Here is an 18,826-nt window from a genome sequence, read left to right as displayed (position 1 = left end):
ATTTTCTCAACAGTGTGGCATATGGCTAGTTAATTTAGTGTTAATCTTCAGAATATTACATTGGGCATTTGGGATAAAAATGTAACATTTTGAAAATCTTAACCTTGAAAAAGAAAACTTGAGGAGACATTTATTTTTCGCTTTGATGCAAAGAGTGAAAGTTAATTTATATTCACGATGTCCTTTATTTTTAACCATAGGAGGCATTACATTTTGTTATATATCATTCCATAGACACTTGGAATGGCTATTCAAAATGGCTATTCAAAATACTGTGAATAAAAAGGCCTTTCAATTACATAATATACTAGTTAAATATTTTCCATTCTTATTACAGTACAGTGAAGACACTGGCATTTCGGAGTAAACTGGTAGTTTTACAAATAACATAAAACTTTTTTCTTCCTTATTTTCTAGGTTTTCATGAAGTAGCCGCAATAATGGGTGCTGTTGATGTATGAGGCCTGAAAGGTGAAGGAACAGAAATCGTGGAATTACCTTTGGCTTTCACTTTTTCCATTTCTTGAAAATTGATACTAGAAATAGGTACAGGTTTCTGAATGAGTGAAGCACCAAAGTCACCACCAAATGAACACAAAGGTGGAGGTTGGCCATTTGTGAGAGCATAAGCTAAGCAAGAGTCAGCATAATGATGGCGAAGATCTCTGCGTGTGACATATTCCAGGAAACGTCTCAAGGGCAAAATATGACTTTGTTGGGCAGTCCAAACTGTGAGGAAGTCTTCTAGGACGTGATGTACACGGGTAGGCCGAGGTAATGGCATTTTGCCCCATTTGTTAAGCATTTCAGATTCTGAAAATTGGAAATATTTTTGAATGATGGAAAACATTCTGAAAATTAGACAGAATTGGAATGATGGAAAAATATGTATAATACAGTAATTCCATAAGTCATCATTGACAAGAGCATCACACTAACCAAATATATAATATTCATTACTTGTATATCTAGACATACAAAACTTTAATTTTATACTGTAAATGTACTGTTGTTACAGACTTTCTTAAAATACCAGGTTTTAGTATACAGTAAAGGGTTTTATCTCCTGCCCCAAACTGTTGGCTATACAGTACATAGTATAGCCTTTGTTGCTGTCTCACAGGATGTAGATACAGAGTATAGCCTACATGCATAAAATCAATAACAGTTTTGCACAATAGTCTAATAAAATAAATGCCATGAATAATTCTGGATGCAAGATTGGAATAATGGTTCATCATTATTTATGAAGTCAGACTTAGTAATTTCTTCAGATAATGACCTTTAGAATCAATGTCATAAAAAGTTTATGTGGGGGTGGTTAAACCTGAAAACATGGTGGGACACTGTCAAAATGGAAATAAAGTAATGATAATACACCTTTACTAAATGTTAAAACAACCTTACATTTGACATTATTATTTCAGTTGTGCTGTATACTGCCTAGAAAAGGGTGGTATGAGCAGCAAGAGTTAACTGAACAGAGATGATTGCAGATGAATCCTGACCATTTCTCATGTAGGATCATCCGTTCTTTGAAAGACTCCTTTTACTCTTACTTCCTGAAGGCTACTTCTACCTTGAGGTATAGAACACTGATATAGGATTGCCTATGCTTTCTTCTCTTTAACAGAAAACTATATTTGTACTCAAATTGGATAAAGTAGGTATGGTTATTTTGTACATTACTAGTATGCTACTGGCACTTTCAATTTAGTAATGCCTTGAAGGATTTTGAGCAGTGAAAAATCTATTTTTGGGGGAGATAGCCATGTCGTCCTGATGGAAGGTTCCTTTAGGTAGCTTTCTAAGGGATATTTGCTACAGTGATACTCCCAGAGAATTAACCATAGGTCTCCAGAATTCTAACTCCTGGCGCGAGTATCCTTAATATATCTTTAAGGATATCGCATAATATCGGGATGTATTTTTTGATACGACACATAGCAATCTTCACCCCGAATAGATTTAACTCTGAGGGGGAAAAGTGGCGAACGAAAGGGGAGCCGTTATCAAGGTACCCGGTGGAACCCCTCCCTGTACTACTACGGCCCACCATTCCTAGTTGCATTTAAGCAGGAATAGCCGCAGATAGAGTAGTTTTGGGTGGGGTTCTTTTAAGAAAGAAGTGTGGGTCCATCAGGACGACATGGCTAACTCACCGAAAAATGATATTTTAATTATAAAATAAATTTTTGAATATACTTACCCGGTGAATATATAGCTGCAACTCTGTTGCTCGACAGACAAACTCTACGGAAAAAACTCGCCAGCGATCGCTACACAGGTTGCGGGTGTGCCCAACAGCGCCATCTGTCGACCAGATACCCAGCTCTTATGTAAACAAAGACTCAATTTTCTCCTCGTCCCACTGCGTCTCTATTGGGGAGGAAGGGAGGGTCATTTAATTTATATATTCACCGGGTAAGTATATTCAAAAATTTATTTTATAATTAAAATATCATTTTTAAATATTTAACTTAGCCGGTGAATATATAGCTGATTCATTCACACCCAGGATGGTGGGTAGAGACCAGTAATATATGTTTACATTTTATGAGCTAAGAGTTTTTTATTTCATTTTAGAAGTTATCAAAATAACAAAAACAAAATAAATAGGTACCTGGTAAGGAAGTCGACTTGAACAATTACTCTGCCTTTTAAGTACGTCTTCCTTACGGAGCCTCGCGATCCTCTTAGGATGCTGATCGACTCCTAGGAGCTGAAGTATCAAGGGTTGCAACCCATACAACAGGACCTCATCAAACCCCTAATCTAGGCGCTCTCAAGAAATGACTTTGACCACCCGCCAAATCAACCAGGATGCGAAAGGCTTCTTAGCCTCACGGACAACCCATAAAAAACAACATTTCAAGAGACAGATTAAAAGGATATGGAATTAGGGAATTGTAGTGGTTGAGCCCTCACCCACTACTGCACTCGCTGCTACGAATGGTCCCAGTGTGTAGCAGTTCTCGTAAAGAGACTGGACATCTTTCAAGTAAAATGACGCGAACACTGACTTGCTTCTCCAATAGGTTGCGTCCATTATACTTTGCAGAGATATATTTTGCTTAAAGGCCACGGAAGTTGTTACAGCTCTAACTTCGTGCGTCTTCACCTTAAGCAAAGTTCGGTCTTCCTCACTCAAATGTGAATGAGCTTCTCGTATTAACAATCTGATAAAGTCTGACCTAGCATTCTTTGACATAGGCAAGAATGGTTTCTTAACTGAACACCATAAAGCTTCAGATTGGCCTCGTAAAGGTTTAGTACGCTTTAAATAGAACTTAAGAGCTCTAACAGGGCATAAGACTCTTTCTAGTTCATTGCCTACGATCTCCGATAAGCTGGGAATATCGAAAGATTTAGGCCAAGGCCGAGAAGGCAGCTCATTTTTGGCTAGAAAACCAAGTTGCAGCAAACAAGTGGCTTTTTCCGACGAAAATCCGATGTTCTTGCTGAAGGCATGAATCTCACTGACTCTTTTAGCCGAGGCTAAGCATACCAGGAAAAGAGTCTTAAGAGTGAGATCTTTCAGGGAGGCTGATTGTAACGGCTCCAACCTGTCTGACTTGAGGAATCTTAGTACCACGTCTAAATTCCATCCAGGGGTAGCCAAACGACGCTCCTTGGTGGTCTCAAAAGACTTAAGGAGGTCTTGCAGATCTTTATGTTTGGAAAGATCTAAGCCTCTATGCCGGAAGACCGATGCCAACATGCTTCTGTAGCCCTTGATAGTGGGAGCTGAAAGGGATCGTCCTTTTCTCAGGAATAAGAGAAAATCAGCTATTTGAGCTACAGAGGTACTGGTCGAGGATACAGAAACTGACTTGCACCAGTCTCGGAAGACTTCCCACTTCGATTGGTAGACTCTAATGGAAGACGCTCTCCTTGCTCTAGCAATCGCACTGGCTGCCTCCTTCGAAAAGCCTCTAGCTCTCGAGAGTCTTTCGATAGTCTGAAGGCAGTCAGACGAAGAGCGTGGAGGCTTTGGAGTACCTTCTTTACGTGTGGCTGACGTAGAAGGTCTACCCTTAGAGGAAGACCTCTGGGAACGTCTACTAACCATCGAAGTATCTCGGTGAACCATTCTCTCGTGGGCCAGAGGGAAGCAACTAACGTCAACCTTGTCCCTTCGTGAGAGGCGAACTTCTGCAGTACCTTGTTGACAATCTTGAACGGTGGGAATGCGTAGAGATCCAGATGTGACCAATCTAGGAGGAAAGCATCTATATGTATTGCTGCTGGGTCCGGGACTGGAGAGCAATAGATTGGAAGCCTCTTGGTCAGCGAGGTTGCAAAGAGATCTATGGATGGTTTACCCCAAGTGGCCCAAAGTCTCTTGCACACATCCTTGAGGAGGGTCCATTCGGTTGGAATTACTTGCCCTTTCCGACTGAGACAATCTGCTATGACGTTCAAGTCGCCTTGGATGAACCTCGTTACTAGGGAGATGTCTTGACCATTTGACCAGATGAGCAGGTCCCTTGCGATCTCGTACAACGTCAGTGAGTGGGTACCTCCTTGTTAGGAGATGTACGCCAAGGCCGTGGTGTGGTCCGAGTTTACTTCCACCACTTTGCCTCGAAGGAGAGACTTGAAGCTTTTCAAGGCCAGATGTACTGCCAACAGCTCCTTGCAGTTGATATGCATGCTCCTCTGACTCGAGTTCCACAGTCCTGAGCATTCCCGACCGTCTAGTGTCGCGCCCCAGCCTACGTTCGATGCGTCCGAGAAGAGAACGTGGTTGGGAGTCTGAACAGCCAGGGGAAGACCCTCTCTTAGGTTGATATTGTCCTTCCACCAAGTCAGACAAGACTTTATCTTTTCGGAAATCGGGATCGAGACCGCTTCTAGCGTCTTGTCCTTTTTCCAGTGAAAAGCTAGATGGTATTGAAGAGGACGAAGGTGTAGTCTTCCTAGTGACACAAATTGTACCACGGATGACAGCGTCCCTACCAGACTCGTCCACAGCCTGACTGAGCAGCGTTCCTTCTTCAGCATCTTCTGGATGGATAGCAGGGCTTGATCTATTCTGGGGGCTGATCGTCTTGTTATTCAGCAACGTCCTCATCAGAGGGTTCCTCATCCGAAAACTGATGAGGAAACGGCAACGGAGTGGGCAACGTCTGGCTCGCTGAGTCCGGTCGCACTGGTGCATGCGTGACGGAGCCGGACGCAACATCATGGAACTGCTGCACAGTCTGTGAACTGTCAACAACCATGGGTGCGCGAGGAAGCACAGCGTCCACCCGAGACTATTCTGGGGGCTGATCGTCTTGTTGTTCAGCAACGTCCTCATCAGAGGGTTCCTCATCCGAAAACTGATGAGGAAACGGCAACGGAGTGGGCAACGTCTGGCTCGCTGAGTCCGGTCGCACTGGTGCATGCGTGACGGAGCCGGACGCAACATCATGGAACTGCTGCACAGTCTGTGAACTGTCAACAACCATGGGTGCGCGAGGAAGCACAGCGTCCACCCGAGACTATTCTGGGGGCTGATCGTCTTGTTGTTCAGCAACGTCCTCATCAGAGGGTTCCTCATCCGAAAACTGATGAGGAAACGGCAACGGAGTGGGCAACGTCTGGCTCGCTGAGTCCAGTCGCACTGGTGCATGCGTGACGGAGCCGGACGCAACATCATGGAACTGCTGCACAGTCTGTGAACTGTCAACAACCATGGGTGCGCGAGGAAGCACAGCGTCCACCCGAGACTGTCTAGACCGTCTGGGTTGTGCAGTCAACACCATACCGGGTTGCTGAGGTTGACGCACTGCGTCAAAACAAGTCACCTCTGCTGGTTGTTGAACGTCCTGAACGTCAACAACCACCTCCGAGCGTCGCTTAACGTCAACGTGCGGCTGGCAACCCACACTGGGTCGCATCGGTGGAGGAACCACCTCAACTGGCAGACGCGAGAAGGTTACCTCAGCGTCAACAGGACGCACAACCGACCGGTTGGAAGGTTGTTGGCCAGAAGGTTCGGCAGCAACCTTCTCCGCATTAAAGTCCTGTATCAAGGACGCAAGCTTGGACTGCATGTCTTGCAGCAAAGCCCATTTAGGGTCTACGGGAGCAGGTGCGGCAACAGACTGGGTTAGCGACTGAGGCGGTACCGCTTTCCATCCCTGAAAGCCTTGTTTATGCATGACATAATTGTACAGCAAAACTTCAAAGGCTCGAAAACAGCTGTGAAGTTGACCTGTAAAAAACTTGGAGCGTCTCCTGGCCAGGCGCCAGGGAGAGTCTACGAGATTGAGAAGTCTATCTGGGCAGAGGCATGAACTCCCAAGCCGAGAACTTCTCTCGTGTCATATCAGACTCTCGCTCTATAAGGCATTTTAAAAGAAGGGAAAGCAAAGGCTGTATCCCCCAAACTCCTCCTGGTGATAAACCAGTCGCCTAGCCAACGTAAAGCTCTCTAGGAGAGCGAGAGAGCACTAGCTTAAAAACAACGGCTTCGAAGTAGCTAGGCCTAGTGTAAGCTCTGACGTTTAGGCGAACGAGGAACAGCAGTTACAAAAAGATCCGGACAAAGATCCTTAAAAAAAAATCATCATGATTTAATTAAAGTCCATAGAGGGCTAAGTAGCTTTAGGCTCCTCTCCATCTGACAGAGTCCTCAAGGGAATATCAGTAGGAGGGGGAACAGCAACTTCCTCATCTACAGGAACCTTGTCCGATAAAAGCTGAGTCTCAAGCAAGGGAGAGACCTACCGTGGTGGCAATGCTTTACAAGCAGAGTTCACACTCACTGGTGCATTAGTAGCGGACCAGGACGCAAAGTCATGTAACTGCTTGACAGTCTGTGAACTGTCAACAACTGAACTGTCAACCACAACAGGTGCGTGAGGACGCACAGCGTCCACTCGAGACTGCTTTGACTGCCTAGACTGAGCAGTCAAACCAACTCTAGAATGCGGAGGTTGACGCACAGCGTCAAAACAAGTCAACTCCGATTGTTAGCGAACGTCTTGAACGTCAACAGGAGCATCAGCAAGTGGCCTAACGTCCAAATGCGGCTAAAAATCCACACGAGACCGCATAGTGTGTGGTTCTAAACAACCTGACTGACGTGACTTAGCTACGCCAACGTCAACAGGAAGCACAAAGGAACGTTAGGTTGGCTGAAAGCCAGGATATCGATGAGATAAACGGCTAGACTCAACGGACTAATCGGCAGAATAGTCTTCCATAAGGGAGGCAAGCATATTCTGCATGTCTTGCCATACAACCCATTAAGGATCAACGGAAATGGTTGTGGTAAGAGACGAGGGTAACGTCTGTGACCGCAACACTTTGCCAACAAAAAAGACTCTCGGAGTCTGTGTTACGCTTTTGTTAGGCGGCGAGCAGTTATCCGATGACTGCATAGGGTCAGAGCTGTCCTAATGGCTGTAACCAGGACGCTGGACCTGTCCTGAAAGGACTGACTTTCGCTTAAGGGCTTCGAAACCTTGTGACAGGTTTCTTATGCGAAAAGCCTTCGGATGACGAGGAGAAAAAACGTCTCTCTCGTCTTATGGTAGGGGAGATCTTGGTAAGATACACCCGATACCATAGAGGGAAACGTCTGTTCGTTGATCAAGGCCTCTCGAACCCATAAGTCGTTCGACATTACTTCTCCCCTGTTTGGGAGCTTGCAAGAGGTCCCGGACTAGGTGAACGACAGGCACGAACAGACGAACCCTCGGACGCAACACTGTAACACTTGCGCAATATCACTTTATCACTTCGATTTTCTGTTTTGCACTTATTTCACTGAAATCGAAACTTTTACTGATTTCTACCTGAAACACGCAATTCTACCCTTCATTAAAAGGTAGTAATTGCTAAATAAGTCGTATAATGCAAGCTCATTAATACCAGCAAAAAACAGAAAACATATTTTAAGATAAAAATTTCAGTGGCTGGGGAAGAGACTAAACACTAGTCCCTTTAAAACTACGTTTTCAATCTCTAACCGCACATAGCCTGGGGACGAGAATAAAAACTAAAAAAGTTTTATCCTTTCTCCCCGTACCAAGACTAGGGACGAGAGCAACTCGAGAACAACGTTACCCGCTTGAACGGAACGTTTTCTCTCCCCTCTCTCCCTCCGTCTCTATCTCTCTCTCTCTTTCTCTCTTGATTTCGCACCTAAGAGAAGAGCCCAAATACATTTCGTCAAAAAAAACATGTTATTTGACCAAAGGAAAAAACTGAAAGGTTTTTCAATTAAAAAGTTCCTTTAAAATAGAATTTAAAACATTTAAGCTTAGAAAGAATGAACAAAACGTCAGAATCGATTTACTCTTTCTGCAAAGAGAAACCGTGATGCACTCTCTCTATCGTAACGATAGAGCGCATGTTGAACGTCCTGAACGTCAACAACTGCGTAGCATAAATAAACTAAACGTTAGTTCATCTTTGAAAACAGTACGAAGACTATTCAAAGAAATTCTTTCATAAAATATTTCATTTAAAAAGTTTTAAATCCTTAGCTCTTTAAAAGCTATTTACGATATAAAGGGCTCAACGTTGATTAACTTCGGTTTCCAAGTTAGGACCGCCTACTCTCAGGAAAGGTCGCATATAAACAAAACATTAAAATTTATTTTTTTATGTTTATTATAAATGGAAAGTTAATCGAAGAGGAAAATCTATAATTAATTTATAACGTGATAAGATAATTACTAAAAGCCTAAACACACTTCCGTCTAAGGGAAGGGTCGGCCATTTAAAAGTGAAAGAAAGTCCATACTCTCTTTGTCACCATAATTAAATCTATCCAAAACGAGTTGAAGATTTAAGATGAAGATAAAACACCTGCATTGCGAAAGCTCAAAACCAGAATATAGTATTTCACCAATATGATGTGAAAAACTCCAGTTTAGCAACAGCGAGTAAAGTACGTCTTGTCGACACGTCGACAGAGAGAAAATTGAGTCTTGTTTACATAAGAGCTGGGTATCTGGTCGACAGATGGCGCTGTTGGGCACACCCGCAACCTGTGTAGCGATCGCTGGCTAGTTTTTTCCGTAGAGTTTGTCTGTCGAGCAACAGAGTTGCAGCTATATATTCACCGGCTAAGTTAAATATTTAAAAATATATTTTTCACTTTGCTCAAAATCTATTTTTTGGGCTAGGCCATGTCGTCCTGATGGAAGCTTACCAGAGAATTAACTTGAAAGTACTATATCAGTGGGTTTGTATAAGTGCCTTTACTTTGAATGAGTTCCTTATATGGTTTCCTAGACCTTTATGTATGACTTTACCGTTATTCGTCATATTCACTAAGTTTGGAACTAACTTAGGGCTTCCTGCCCCTTGCAGGGAAACTGTCGACTTCGACTATAAGGATTCAATGTTTGTATTTCCGTAGGGACACAAGGGGAAACTTCTTTTGAGATTTCCTGGTTGTGCATTGGAAATCATTACTATCAAGATATCTATTTAAGGAAAATAGAAAAACTCGAACCTTTTATTTTATTACCGAGGATAAAGAAGACGTAGATACATTTTTGTTTTTTATTTTCATAAGCACAACAAAATAATAATACTGTATCCTGAAAAGGAATCTAGCCTGCATATGTGAACATCATGGTTATATATATATTTTTAACCTGTAAGGGACGAATATACATAGAGTATATCAATTCATTTGTTAAAATGCCACTCAATTTGTTTAGTTTCACTTAGATGTTGGATATACTTCAACACTGTACAAATGTTCACATGGCACTGGTGTTATTGGTTAGATTCTGTACCTATATAGAACAGTCCATAAATCACCATAGTGATTTTCACTAGAAGGTATTACACTTGAGGGTGCTAACACCTGTTCACCCGATACACTGTTCAAGTCCCAAGACAGTCCACTGTTCATCGTAGCACTAGACGACAGGTTTTATGACACTACCTTCCGCCACCACAAAGTGTTTTATCTCGTGCACTTGCTTCGCATAATGTTTATAGAAGACTCTGGATGATTTCCACCCCGTATATGAGCGGAGCCTATCAAAGTCCATGTGTTTAAAGAAGTTCAACGAAGAAGCAACTTTTCTTGGATCGTGACCTGCGGGTTTACTGTCAGGATCCGCTCTGCGAATAAAGTAGGCGAGTTTCGCCCTCGGTTGTTTTAGGGATAAATTTGATCCTGAGGTTTCGCCTCGGAAGAGCTGTCCCTCCTTAAAGTCTGAAGTTCTTTAAAGACACTCTACCTCAAGACACTACTGGGCATAGAGAGACATCTTCCTTCAGAGGGCAGATTCTCTAAGGACCTCACCCTTTGGTGGCCAGCTCGTTTTTAGCGAGAAAGGTAGGATCAGGGAAAAGATTCAGTTCTCCCGTTTCTGTGAACTGAATGTGGCCTTCATTCCTGGATAAGGCCGCTATTTCACTAACTCTAGCCCCTGAAGCTATAGCAAACAGAAATATCCCACACTGTGTTAGATCCTTAAGTGTGCAATCCCCATTGTTCATGTTCGAAGCGTAGTGCAAGACTTTGTCCAATGACCATGATATGGGCTTTGGAGGGGTTGCTAGATTGAGTCTAGCGCATGATTTCGGTATCTTATTCGAAGATTTCACCTGAAAGGCGTAAAGAAGAAGTCTAGTCAAAGCTGACTTACACACAGTTATTGTGGCGGAAGCAAGGCCTTGTTCGTGTAGGTGGATGAAGGAGACAGAAATCTATTGAAATTTCTGTCTGTTTTCGTGCTTTCACAAAGGAAACCCACTTCTTCCAAGACTATTCATATTGTCTCCTAGTTGAACTTGACTTGTATTCTTCCATGAAGTCGATCTTGTCTTTTGAAATCCCAAACCTTTTCTTGGCTGCTATGGCGAGAAAATCACGAGATGTAGGTTGTTGGTTCTCAAGGATGAAGTGTAGACAGTCTACTTCTGAACCAGTTTGGATAGTACTGGGTTCAGCAGAGGAAACAGCTTCAGTTTCAATTCTAGAACTAGAGGGAACCAATTGCTTCTGGGCCCTTTTGGGGGCCACTACTGCTGCTGTTCCTCTGAAGGATCTTAGCTTGTTGAGGACCTTCAGCAGGAGATTGGTTGGTAGGAATAGATAGATTCGATTCCATCTGTTCCATACGAGACATGGCGTCTGTCGCTTCTGCTTGAGGGTCCTCGTAAGGGGCTGCATATCGAGGTAGTTTCTTGTTATCGATCTGCAGTTCTGGGACTTTTTCTAAGATGAAGGAGAATGACTCTGCGTCGAGGGACCATTCTGTCTCGATTGGCTTTCACCTGGAGAGAGCACCCGCCGTCACATTGCGGAACCCTTGCAGGTGAACTGCTGATAAGTGCCATCTTCTCTTCCTTGCCAGGTAGAAGATGGCTAGTATCACGTGATTGATGCGAGGTGATCTCGAGCCTTGTCGGTTCAGACATCTAACTATCGCCTCGTTGTCCAAGACCACTCTGATGTGGACTGATGTGCGAGGGGATAGTTTCCTCAACGTTATGAAGACTGCCGTAGCCTCCAAGATGTTGATGTGAAAGGTTTTGAACTGGTGCGACCAATTTCCCTGCACTTTCCTTTGTTGTGAATGGCCTCCCCATCTTTCCAGGGAGGCATGTGTGTGTATTACCACTTATAGTTGAGGTGGTTGTAAGGGAGGCGTTTGTGCTAGGCTCTTGGCTGTCGACCACAGCCTTAGTAGCGTGCACAATCGGGTCGGTGTCAATCTTTGTTGATCTCTTCGAGCGTTTGATGCGTATCTTCTCCAGACTCCTGAAGCATCCTTTAATTGTGCTTTTAGCACTGGGTCTGTCACTGCTGCGAACTGGAGAGAACCAAGTACTCTTTCCTGTTGACGTCTTGAAATCCTCTTGAGTTTCAGTAGTCACTTGACAGATCCCGCTATCTCTCTCCTCTTCTTCAGTGGAATGGAAAGACAGTGTGACTGTAAGTTCCAGTGGATTCCTAACCACTGAAACTTCTGAGTTGGAGATTGGCGAGACTTCTTGCGGTTGATCTTGAAGCCTAGGTGCTCCAGGGACTGGATTACCTTTCCGGCTTCTTGTAGACAAGTCGTCTTGGATGCTGCCCACACCAGCCAATTGTCCAGATATGATACTACCTGAATTCCTTCTAAGCATAGTTGTTGGACGATTGTATCCGCAAGTTTTGTGAATATCCTTGGGGCTATGTTTAGCCCAAAGGGCATGGCTGTGAAGACATACTTTGTTTTCTTTAACCTGAATCCTAGGTTGGAGGAGAGGGGCGGCTGACTGGTAGGTGCCAGTAAGCATCTGCCAGGTCTATCGAGACTGTGTACGCCCCTTTTGGTTGAAGGGTCCTTATGTGTTGTAAGGTAAGCATCCGGAACTTATTGTTCTCGATGAACTTATTGAGTGGAGACAAGTCTAGAATGACTGAGTTTGTCCGAGTCCTTCTTTGGAACACAAAACAGCCTTCCCTGGAATTTGATGGACCTCACTTTTCTTATTACCTTTTTGTTCAAGAGTTCTGAGGCATATTCTTCCAATAAGGGGGTGGAGTGTTGGAAGAATTGTAGAAAAGGAGGTTGAATTTTGTTCCATTTCCAACCGAGTCCATTCTTGATTAGGGTGTGGGCCCAGGGATCGAAGGTCCAACGATCCCGAAAGTGGAGGACTCTCCCTCCTACCTGGAGCCTCTCATTGCTGAGAGGTTCCTGAGGACTTATTCCGTGACCGCGTCCTCCTCTACCCCTTGAGGGGTTTCTTGAGGAACCTCTTTTTGAGCCTCAACCTTTATAGGGTCAAAAGGTAGATGTGTCCATCTCAAAGCCTGGGTTAAATACAGATGATTGAGCTACTAGCTGCTGAGGGACCTTCTGGAAGGTGGTTTGCGGCTGAGCTACCATTTGAGGCACTGTGGCCATGGTCACGGTTGTGCAGGTCTACGTGCTTTCTTTGTCTTCCTGTTCTTAGGTTGGGGACCACCGTCTGAGGATGGTTTCCTCTTGAAAGATATGTCCCACTTTTGGAGAAGGTTCCTATTCTCTGTGGCGGCTTTAGCGATAACCTCCTGAACCACATCTTCTAGGAAGAGATCCTTGCCCCAGATACATGAAGTGATCAGCTTCCTGAGTTCTTGTTTTTTCCGTTGCTGCATCAAACACATGTTCTCTACAGGCCCTCCTGGACCTGACGAAGGCATACAAGTCCTTCACAAGTGTACCCATGTGAGACTTGGCTAAGACCATATACATGTCTGGGGCGTTGCTAAGGCCTGCACACATTTCCAGGCAGTTCTGGTGAGACAGAATCGGCTAGTCTCTCCTTTGTCTCCTGTTCCCTTCTCAAAAGATGCTCCGGAAGCTTTGGAAGGTTCTCATTGAACTGCTGACCTGCTATCTCCGGATCCAACTTGGAGACTGAGGAGGTTAGATGAACTTCGTTCCATTTATCCTCACAGGCAGGCATGGCTAGAGATAATGGTTTACATTCCTCTAGCACTGGGCATGGTTTGTCCTCATCGACTGCTCTCATGACACAGTCAAGGGCTTTCACCGAAAAGGGGAAAGTTCTGGAGGAAGGAGCAGTGAATGTAGGATGCCTCTTGCTCAATGCTGAGACTTTGGAGTTAGTATAACCGGCTCCTTTTAGGGTCTTGGATCGGATAGCCTGTGCCTTGTCATGCTCAAAGACAATGATTTTCTTCAGTTCACTCTCCTCACGGGATGCTGGTTCATCCCACAGTCTCGCGTAACAATCTGGGTATGCCGAAAAGCTAGGCCAGGATTGGAGATTTTCAAGGGGTTTGGCCCCCAACTTCTCGGATATATAGAGCTTCCCATTCATCATGGGCATGTGCTCCAGGGGTTAGTTACGGAGCAGTGAGGTAAGTCAGATACTCTGAGGCTTGGCAAAGCCTCTGGAAGCGCCAGAGCGTTTCCCTTCCCTTGCCTCTTTCTTCGTCCCTTTGAGATCTTGCTTAATCTCCTGCTGTTCCTTCCGGAACACTGCCAACATCTGCTGGATCGACTCTAGGAGCGCTTCGCTCCTGCCGACCTGCACATCCGGTTGGGGAGTTGAGGCTGAAGAGGTTGATGGCACAGATTGGTATGCAGTCACGGAAAACTGAAGGTCCTCGGTTACAGTTGAAACGGATCCATCTTCCTCCGTAGGTTGTTGAACCACATCTTCCTCAAGGTCTTGTAGAAGGTCCTTTTCGGTGTCGGTAGACACCTCCGACATCCTTTCTTGGTGGATGTCCATGCCTGCCAGTGCCTTGTTAATGTCTGCTTCCACTGTCAGTTAGACGAAGGGAGGCTTGACCTGTACCTGGGGCACAACTACACTGGATTGGGCCTTAGGGAACAGAAGGCAACTCAAAAGATTCATTAGGTAGGTAAGGTCCCGGAGAGTTCTTCTGGAACCCTCTTACCCACCTCCGAAGAGGTTTTCTTGCTGTATCCCTTAGGTGCATGAGACCTGCACATCTTATGTCCACAAAAGTCCTTGCTCTTGTGATTGCAGAACACGACTGCACACTTCAACCGTTGGTTCCTGTAAGGAAAGAAAAGGTGAAATGAGTATTGAGTTATTTATATCATTGATATAAATACATACTTAAAAATAGTAATACTTACTATTATATTTAATAGCTTAGGCTAGTAAGCTAGAAAGGAAATGGGAAAGACACATATGTGTCTCCTCTCCCAGGCAATTGCTGTGACCTCCGTCAATATTAATATTAATTTCCCTATAAGGGAAAATACTGAGTGGGATAACTCACGTACGTAGAGCCAGAGTCGGTGAATATTTACACTAACTCCGCCACTTGTACAATGTTAATACTAAACAGTGATTTATAAGTGTCCCGATAATCAAAGGGTTCATCAGGGTGTTGAGGGAATACTTCACCTCAACATTTTATACGGTCCCAACAATAGACTGTGAAAGGATACACAGAATATGTTAGAAATAATTGTACTACTGTATTGTTGTATACTGTAGTTTTAATGGTATGCTACCGGGGTTAGGCTACTATAGAGAGAGAAAGAATGGAAAGGAGGATTTCGTATTATGGTTTAGCACAATAATTAGAAGTGTAGGAGGGCTACTCCCGCCTACTGGCTCCTTCCCAGAATGAGAGTTCTAATAGAAGGGGAGGAATGCATCTGATTCTAGCTTCCATCCAGCCACAACTTTTGCCGCCGGCTGTACTGTCGGTTGCGAGGTTTGTGAATGGCAGTCTAAGAGAGGACTGAAGAATTCTCAACAGAAAAATGGGTTTCCCACCGGTAGCTGTCAGGGCCGGCTCAGCCTTTCCCACTCGGGGCATTTGCTTCCGGTGAAGGAAGGACATAAGGGGGAGTTGGCCGAGGCGCTAACCAAACCGCCGCTGGTAGGATCCCGGCCGGCAACTAGTCAACCCGGCAAGACGGGACGGGATGACTGTAGAATACAGGCCAAAAGAACATTGTGACGGCTAGGCCGACACTAAAGGACAGAGGGGGGAGGGAAAAGGGTCTTATAGTTTGCAGGGGAAAAGGCGGTGGCAAGTATGCTGCCTACTTTTGGCTGTAAACCAATGAAGCATAGCTTCCCATGCAAACAACGTTGTGACCGGCAGAGGAATCATGATTCCCCTGTCGACGACATTGTCGGCTGCAAGACAATACACCCTGAGTTACCGTCATACTTCGAAGCCGGGATACTCGGCGGCAAAAAAGATAGATGGTAAAAAAACTATCTTAAGTCAAGCCGGAGTTAACTAATTGGTGGCGATGACGAAAGATAGGGTTGCCCCTTGGGATGGCGGCGCTCGGGGGGCGAGGAAGGGTTTATCCTCTTTTCAATTAAAGAGAAACGTATCGAATTATACCAATAAATTCTAGGGGATATATATATCCCCAACCGAATTAATAGGAACGATACAAAAGGTTAAACAATGGGATTCACATTACTAACGTATACTAAACGGGTTAGGCTAGCCTAACTCGGTTGGGGACCGCGGTTACGAGTGATACCACCGGGGTCCTATCGTATACGAAAGTAACATTACATATTGGTAGAGGAAAGATTATATATATACAATCTAAACTTATAATTTTGCCTAACTAGCTAAAAGTTCTTTATAGCTAAATCCCGGGAGCGTCGCACTACTAACTAAATAATTTGCAATTATGACATGCGACAGCGGTGTCCCGCGCACTCAGTTTAAATGCTACCGTTGAAAGGAATGATGGGCCGTAGTAGTACAGGGAGGGGGTCCACCGGGTACCTTGATAACGGCTCCCCTTTCGTTCGCCACTCTTCCCCCCTCAAAGAGTTAAATCTATTCGGGGTGAAGATTGCTATGTGTCGTATCAAAATATACGTCCCTTTTATTATGCGATATCCTTAAAGATATATTAAGGATACTTGCGCCAGGAGTTAGAATTCTGAAGACCTATGGTTAATTCTCTGGGAGTATCACTGTAGCAAATATCCCTTGGAAAGCTAACTAAATAACCTTTCATCAGGATGACATGGCTGAGCCCAAAAATATTTTATGGTATTTGTTCATCATGATAAACGGGTATCTTATGAATGAAGCTTCTTTTGCCTATTTAACATTAATATTTATTTAATTATTAATGAGTAAGATTTAAATTTTCAAATAAGGATAAATATGATTGTATAAGCAGAGATAATTTTTTAATAATTTATTAAGAATTTTAGCACTGTGTTTTTGGGGAAGAAGTAAGATATGCAAATCCTTTTTGCATAAGATGGGTCACAGAAATCCTTGGCATTTCCCTTGGAACAATATTGTCTGCAGTATAGGTAGGGAGATTAATTTATCCAATTATTTGGCTTTGATCACCAAGATTAAAAGTTCTGTCCTTTTATTTTATCTTTTTTAAAGCTCCCTTGATTCCACCATAGCATCAACAGCAATTACTGTACTGTACCTAATCTTTTTCTACCGTTTCCAAAGGAGACATTTTTATTGATGTTGGGCATTGATGATAAGATGGCTAAGAAATTGCAGTTAACCTACTTCCCTGCTTTCATTCATAGCTGGAAGGAAAAGATATTTCAAGTTGGAGTGGTGCTAGTTTAATGGGGTGGTGCCTGTGACCAAACAAAGTAAGAAATGTATCCTCAGGAGACATTTATTTACCCTGTTGGAATGATACCATTAATCATATTTTTTCAGAAATACAGTGACTTAGGCAGACATCAGCAATGCTCTACCACAACATTGCAAGAAAAAGAAATGTGTACAAGGTGTGGTTACCCCATGTGATTAACGACGATGGATATCGGAAATTTTACCTGGCCACATGAGACAGGTGCCTTACAAAAGTAGGTTAATACTGGAGCACAAAACAAAGTAGATTAGAAGCTACAGGTCTTTAATAAGAAAAATATAATTTGTACATGTTGATTGAAATTCAGTAATGACAAAAAGTTTTGACAAGCTGAAAATATATCAAAGTATATAGTACAATAATACGAAGACCGTAAAGAGACAGGAGGTAGACATTAGAGTTCCCTTATAGTTCAATACAGACCCCATTTTTTATTAATTTATTAATTACTTCTGTTGTAATTTATTTCCTTTCTTCACTGGGCTATTTTTCCCGTTAAGAGCCCTTTGGCTTATAGCAATCTTGCTTAACTAATTAGGGTTGTAGCTTAGCAAGTAATAATAATATTAATCAGCAATCACAATCATCTACGTACATATTCATGAAGAGCTGATTGTCCACCTGTGTGTGAATGTATCCAGTTTGCTGAAGGACTGTAGTGATAAAAACTGATCATAGTGTGTATGTCTATTTTATAAATAATTCTACAAGATATTTTGGCTTGAAATAATTTAAATTTAGGAAAAAATAAATAGTTACTATCCTGTCTTTTTTAATTGCTTTATTATTTGATAATTACTTTTTTAATTGCTTTATTATTTGATAATTACACGTTTTACTTAATTTGCCAATATTATGGAGACTGAATTCCCTTGCCTGAACACAGTTTTATAATAAGGCCTATGCTTGTAGGAAGCTGCTGCAAAGCCTGTCTTTTTCTTTGAACAACTGGCAGTTTGCATTGTTTTAAAAGTTTAGATCCCTATCGTCATTTAGTAAGTGTAAACAAATATTTCTTGATCAATAGTTTTATATATATTTTGGAGATGCTTTATTTCAAGTTTGGTATAGGTGTCTGAATCATTTGATGAATATGAAATTTTAATTTGTACAGTAATTCTATTATATACAGCAAATACATGAAGTTAAGTAAAGGTAATTTGCTTTTTGCTTATCGTGTGGGACAGCTGCATATCAGACCTGGATCAGATGTATGAGACAGCTACACATTAGGGTCAGGAACAGCTGTACATCAACATCTGGTACAAGCTGCACACAAGATCAGGATCGGCTGCACAGAGATATGGGCAGCTGCACATTTGCCGTGGATCAGTCGCACACTGGTATTGGCAGCAGCATATGATGGTCTGGATCGCAAATTGTCTGTAACAGCAGCACGTTAGACCTGGATCAGTTGCACATGAAACTCGATCATCTACACAATCCGGATCAGCAGCACAGAGATATGGGCAGCAGCATATGATCGTCTAGGTTGGACAACGTCATCTGGGCCAGCAGCACGTAAGACTTGGATCATCTGCACGTAACGCTCTAAATCATCTACATAAGTCTGGATCAGTTGCATATGGTCTAAATTGGCTGCACATGAGAGTGGACCGGCTGCACAATATCTGGGACAGCTGCACAATCTATAGCATAGTTGCACATCAAGGTCTAGATCAGCTGCACATCATTTGGGACACCTGCATGTCAGACCTGGATCAGCTGCACATTGATGAAAGTCAGCTTCA

The 18,826-nt window shown here is 43.3% G+C and overlaps 1 protein-coding gene and 1 long non-coding RNA gene across 3 annotated transcripts in view; one reads left to right on the top strand and one right to left on the bottom strand.

The window, feature by feature from the left end:
* Window positions 1–261: 261 nt before the first annotated feature.
* The window catches only part of LOC137644128 (FAD-dependent oxidoreductase domain-containing protein 2-like), a 290,079-nt gene continuing 271,514 nt past the window's right edge, over window positions 262–18,826 (bottom strand). The window contains exon 12 of the mRNA XM_068377099.1: window positions 262–813. Coding sequence (XP_068233200.1) covers window positions 422–813 — 392 coding nt within the window. The 3' untranslated portion in view covers window positions 262–421. The remainder of the gene's footprint in view (window positions 814–18,826) is intronic.
* On the top strand, window positions 1,432–17,290 carry LOC137644129 (uncharacterized). 2 transcript variants are annotated; one of them, XR_011045139.1, is made up of 2 exons: window positions 1,432–1,585; window positions 17,141–17,290. It is a non-coding gene; the product is annotated as an uncharacterized lncRNA (long non-coding RNA). The 2 variants fall into 2 exon arrangements; XR_011045140.1 differs by having other exon boundaries at window positions 1,432–1,667.

Source organism: Palaemon carinicauda, chromosome 7, assembly GCF_036898095.1.
Source record: "Palaemon carinicauda isolate YSFRI2023 chromosome 7, ASM3689809v2, whole genome shotgun sequence".
Lineage (NCBI taxonomy): Eukaryota > Metazoa > Arthropoda > Malacostraca > Decapoda > Palaemonidae > Palaemon > Palaemon carinicauda.
This window is presented reverse-complemented; position numbering and strand designations above follow the sequence as displayed.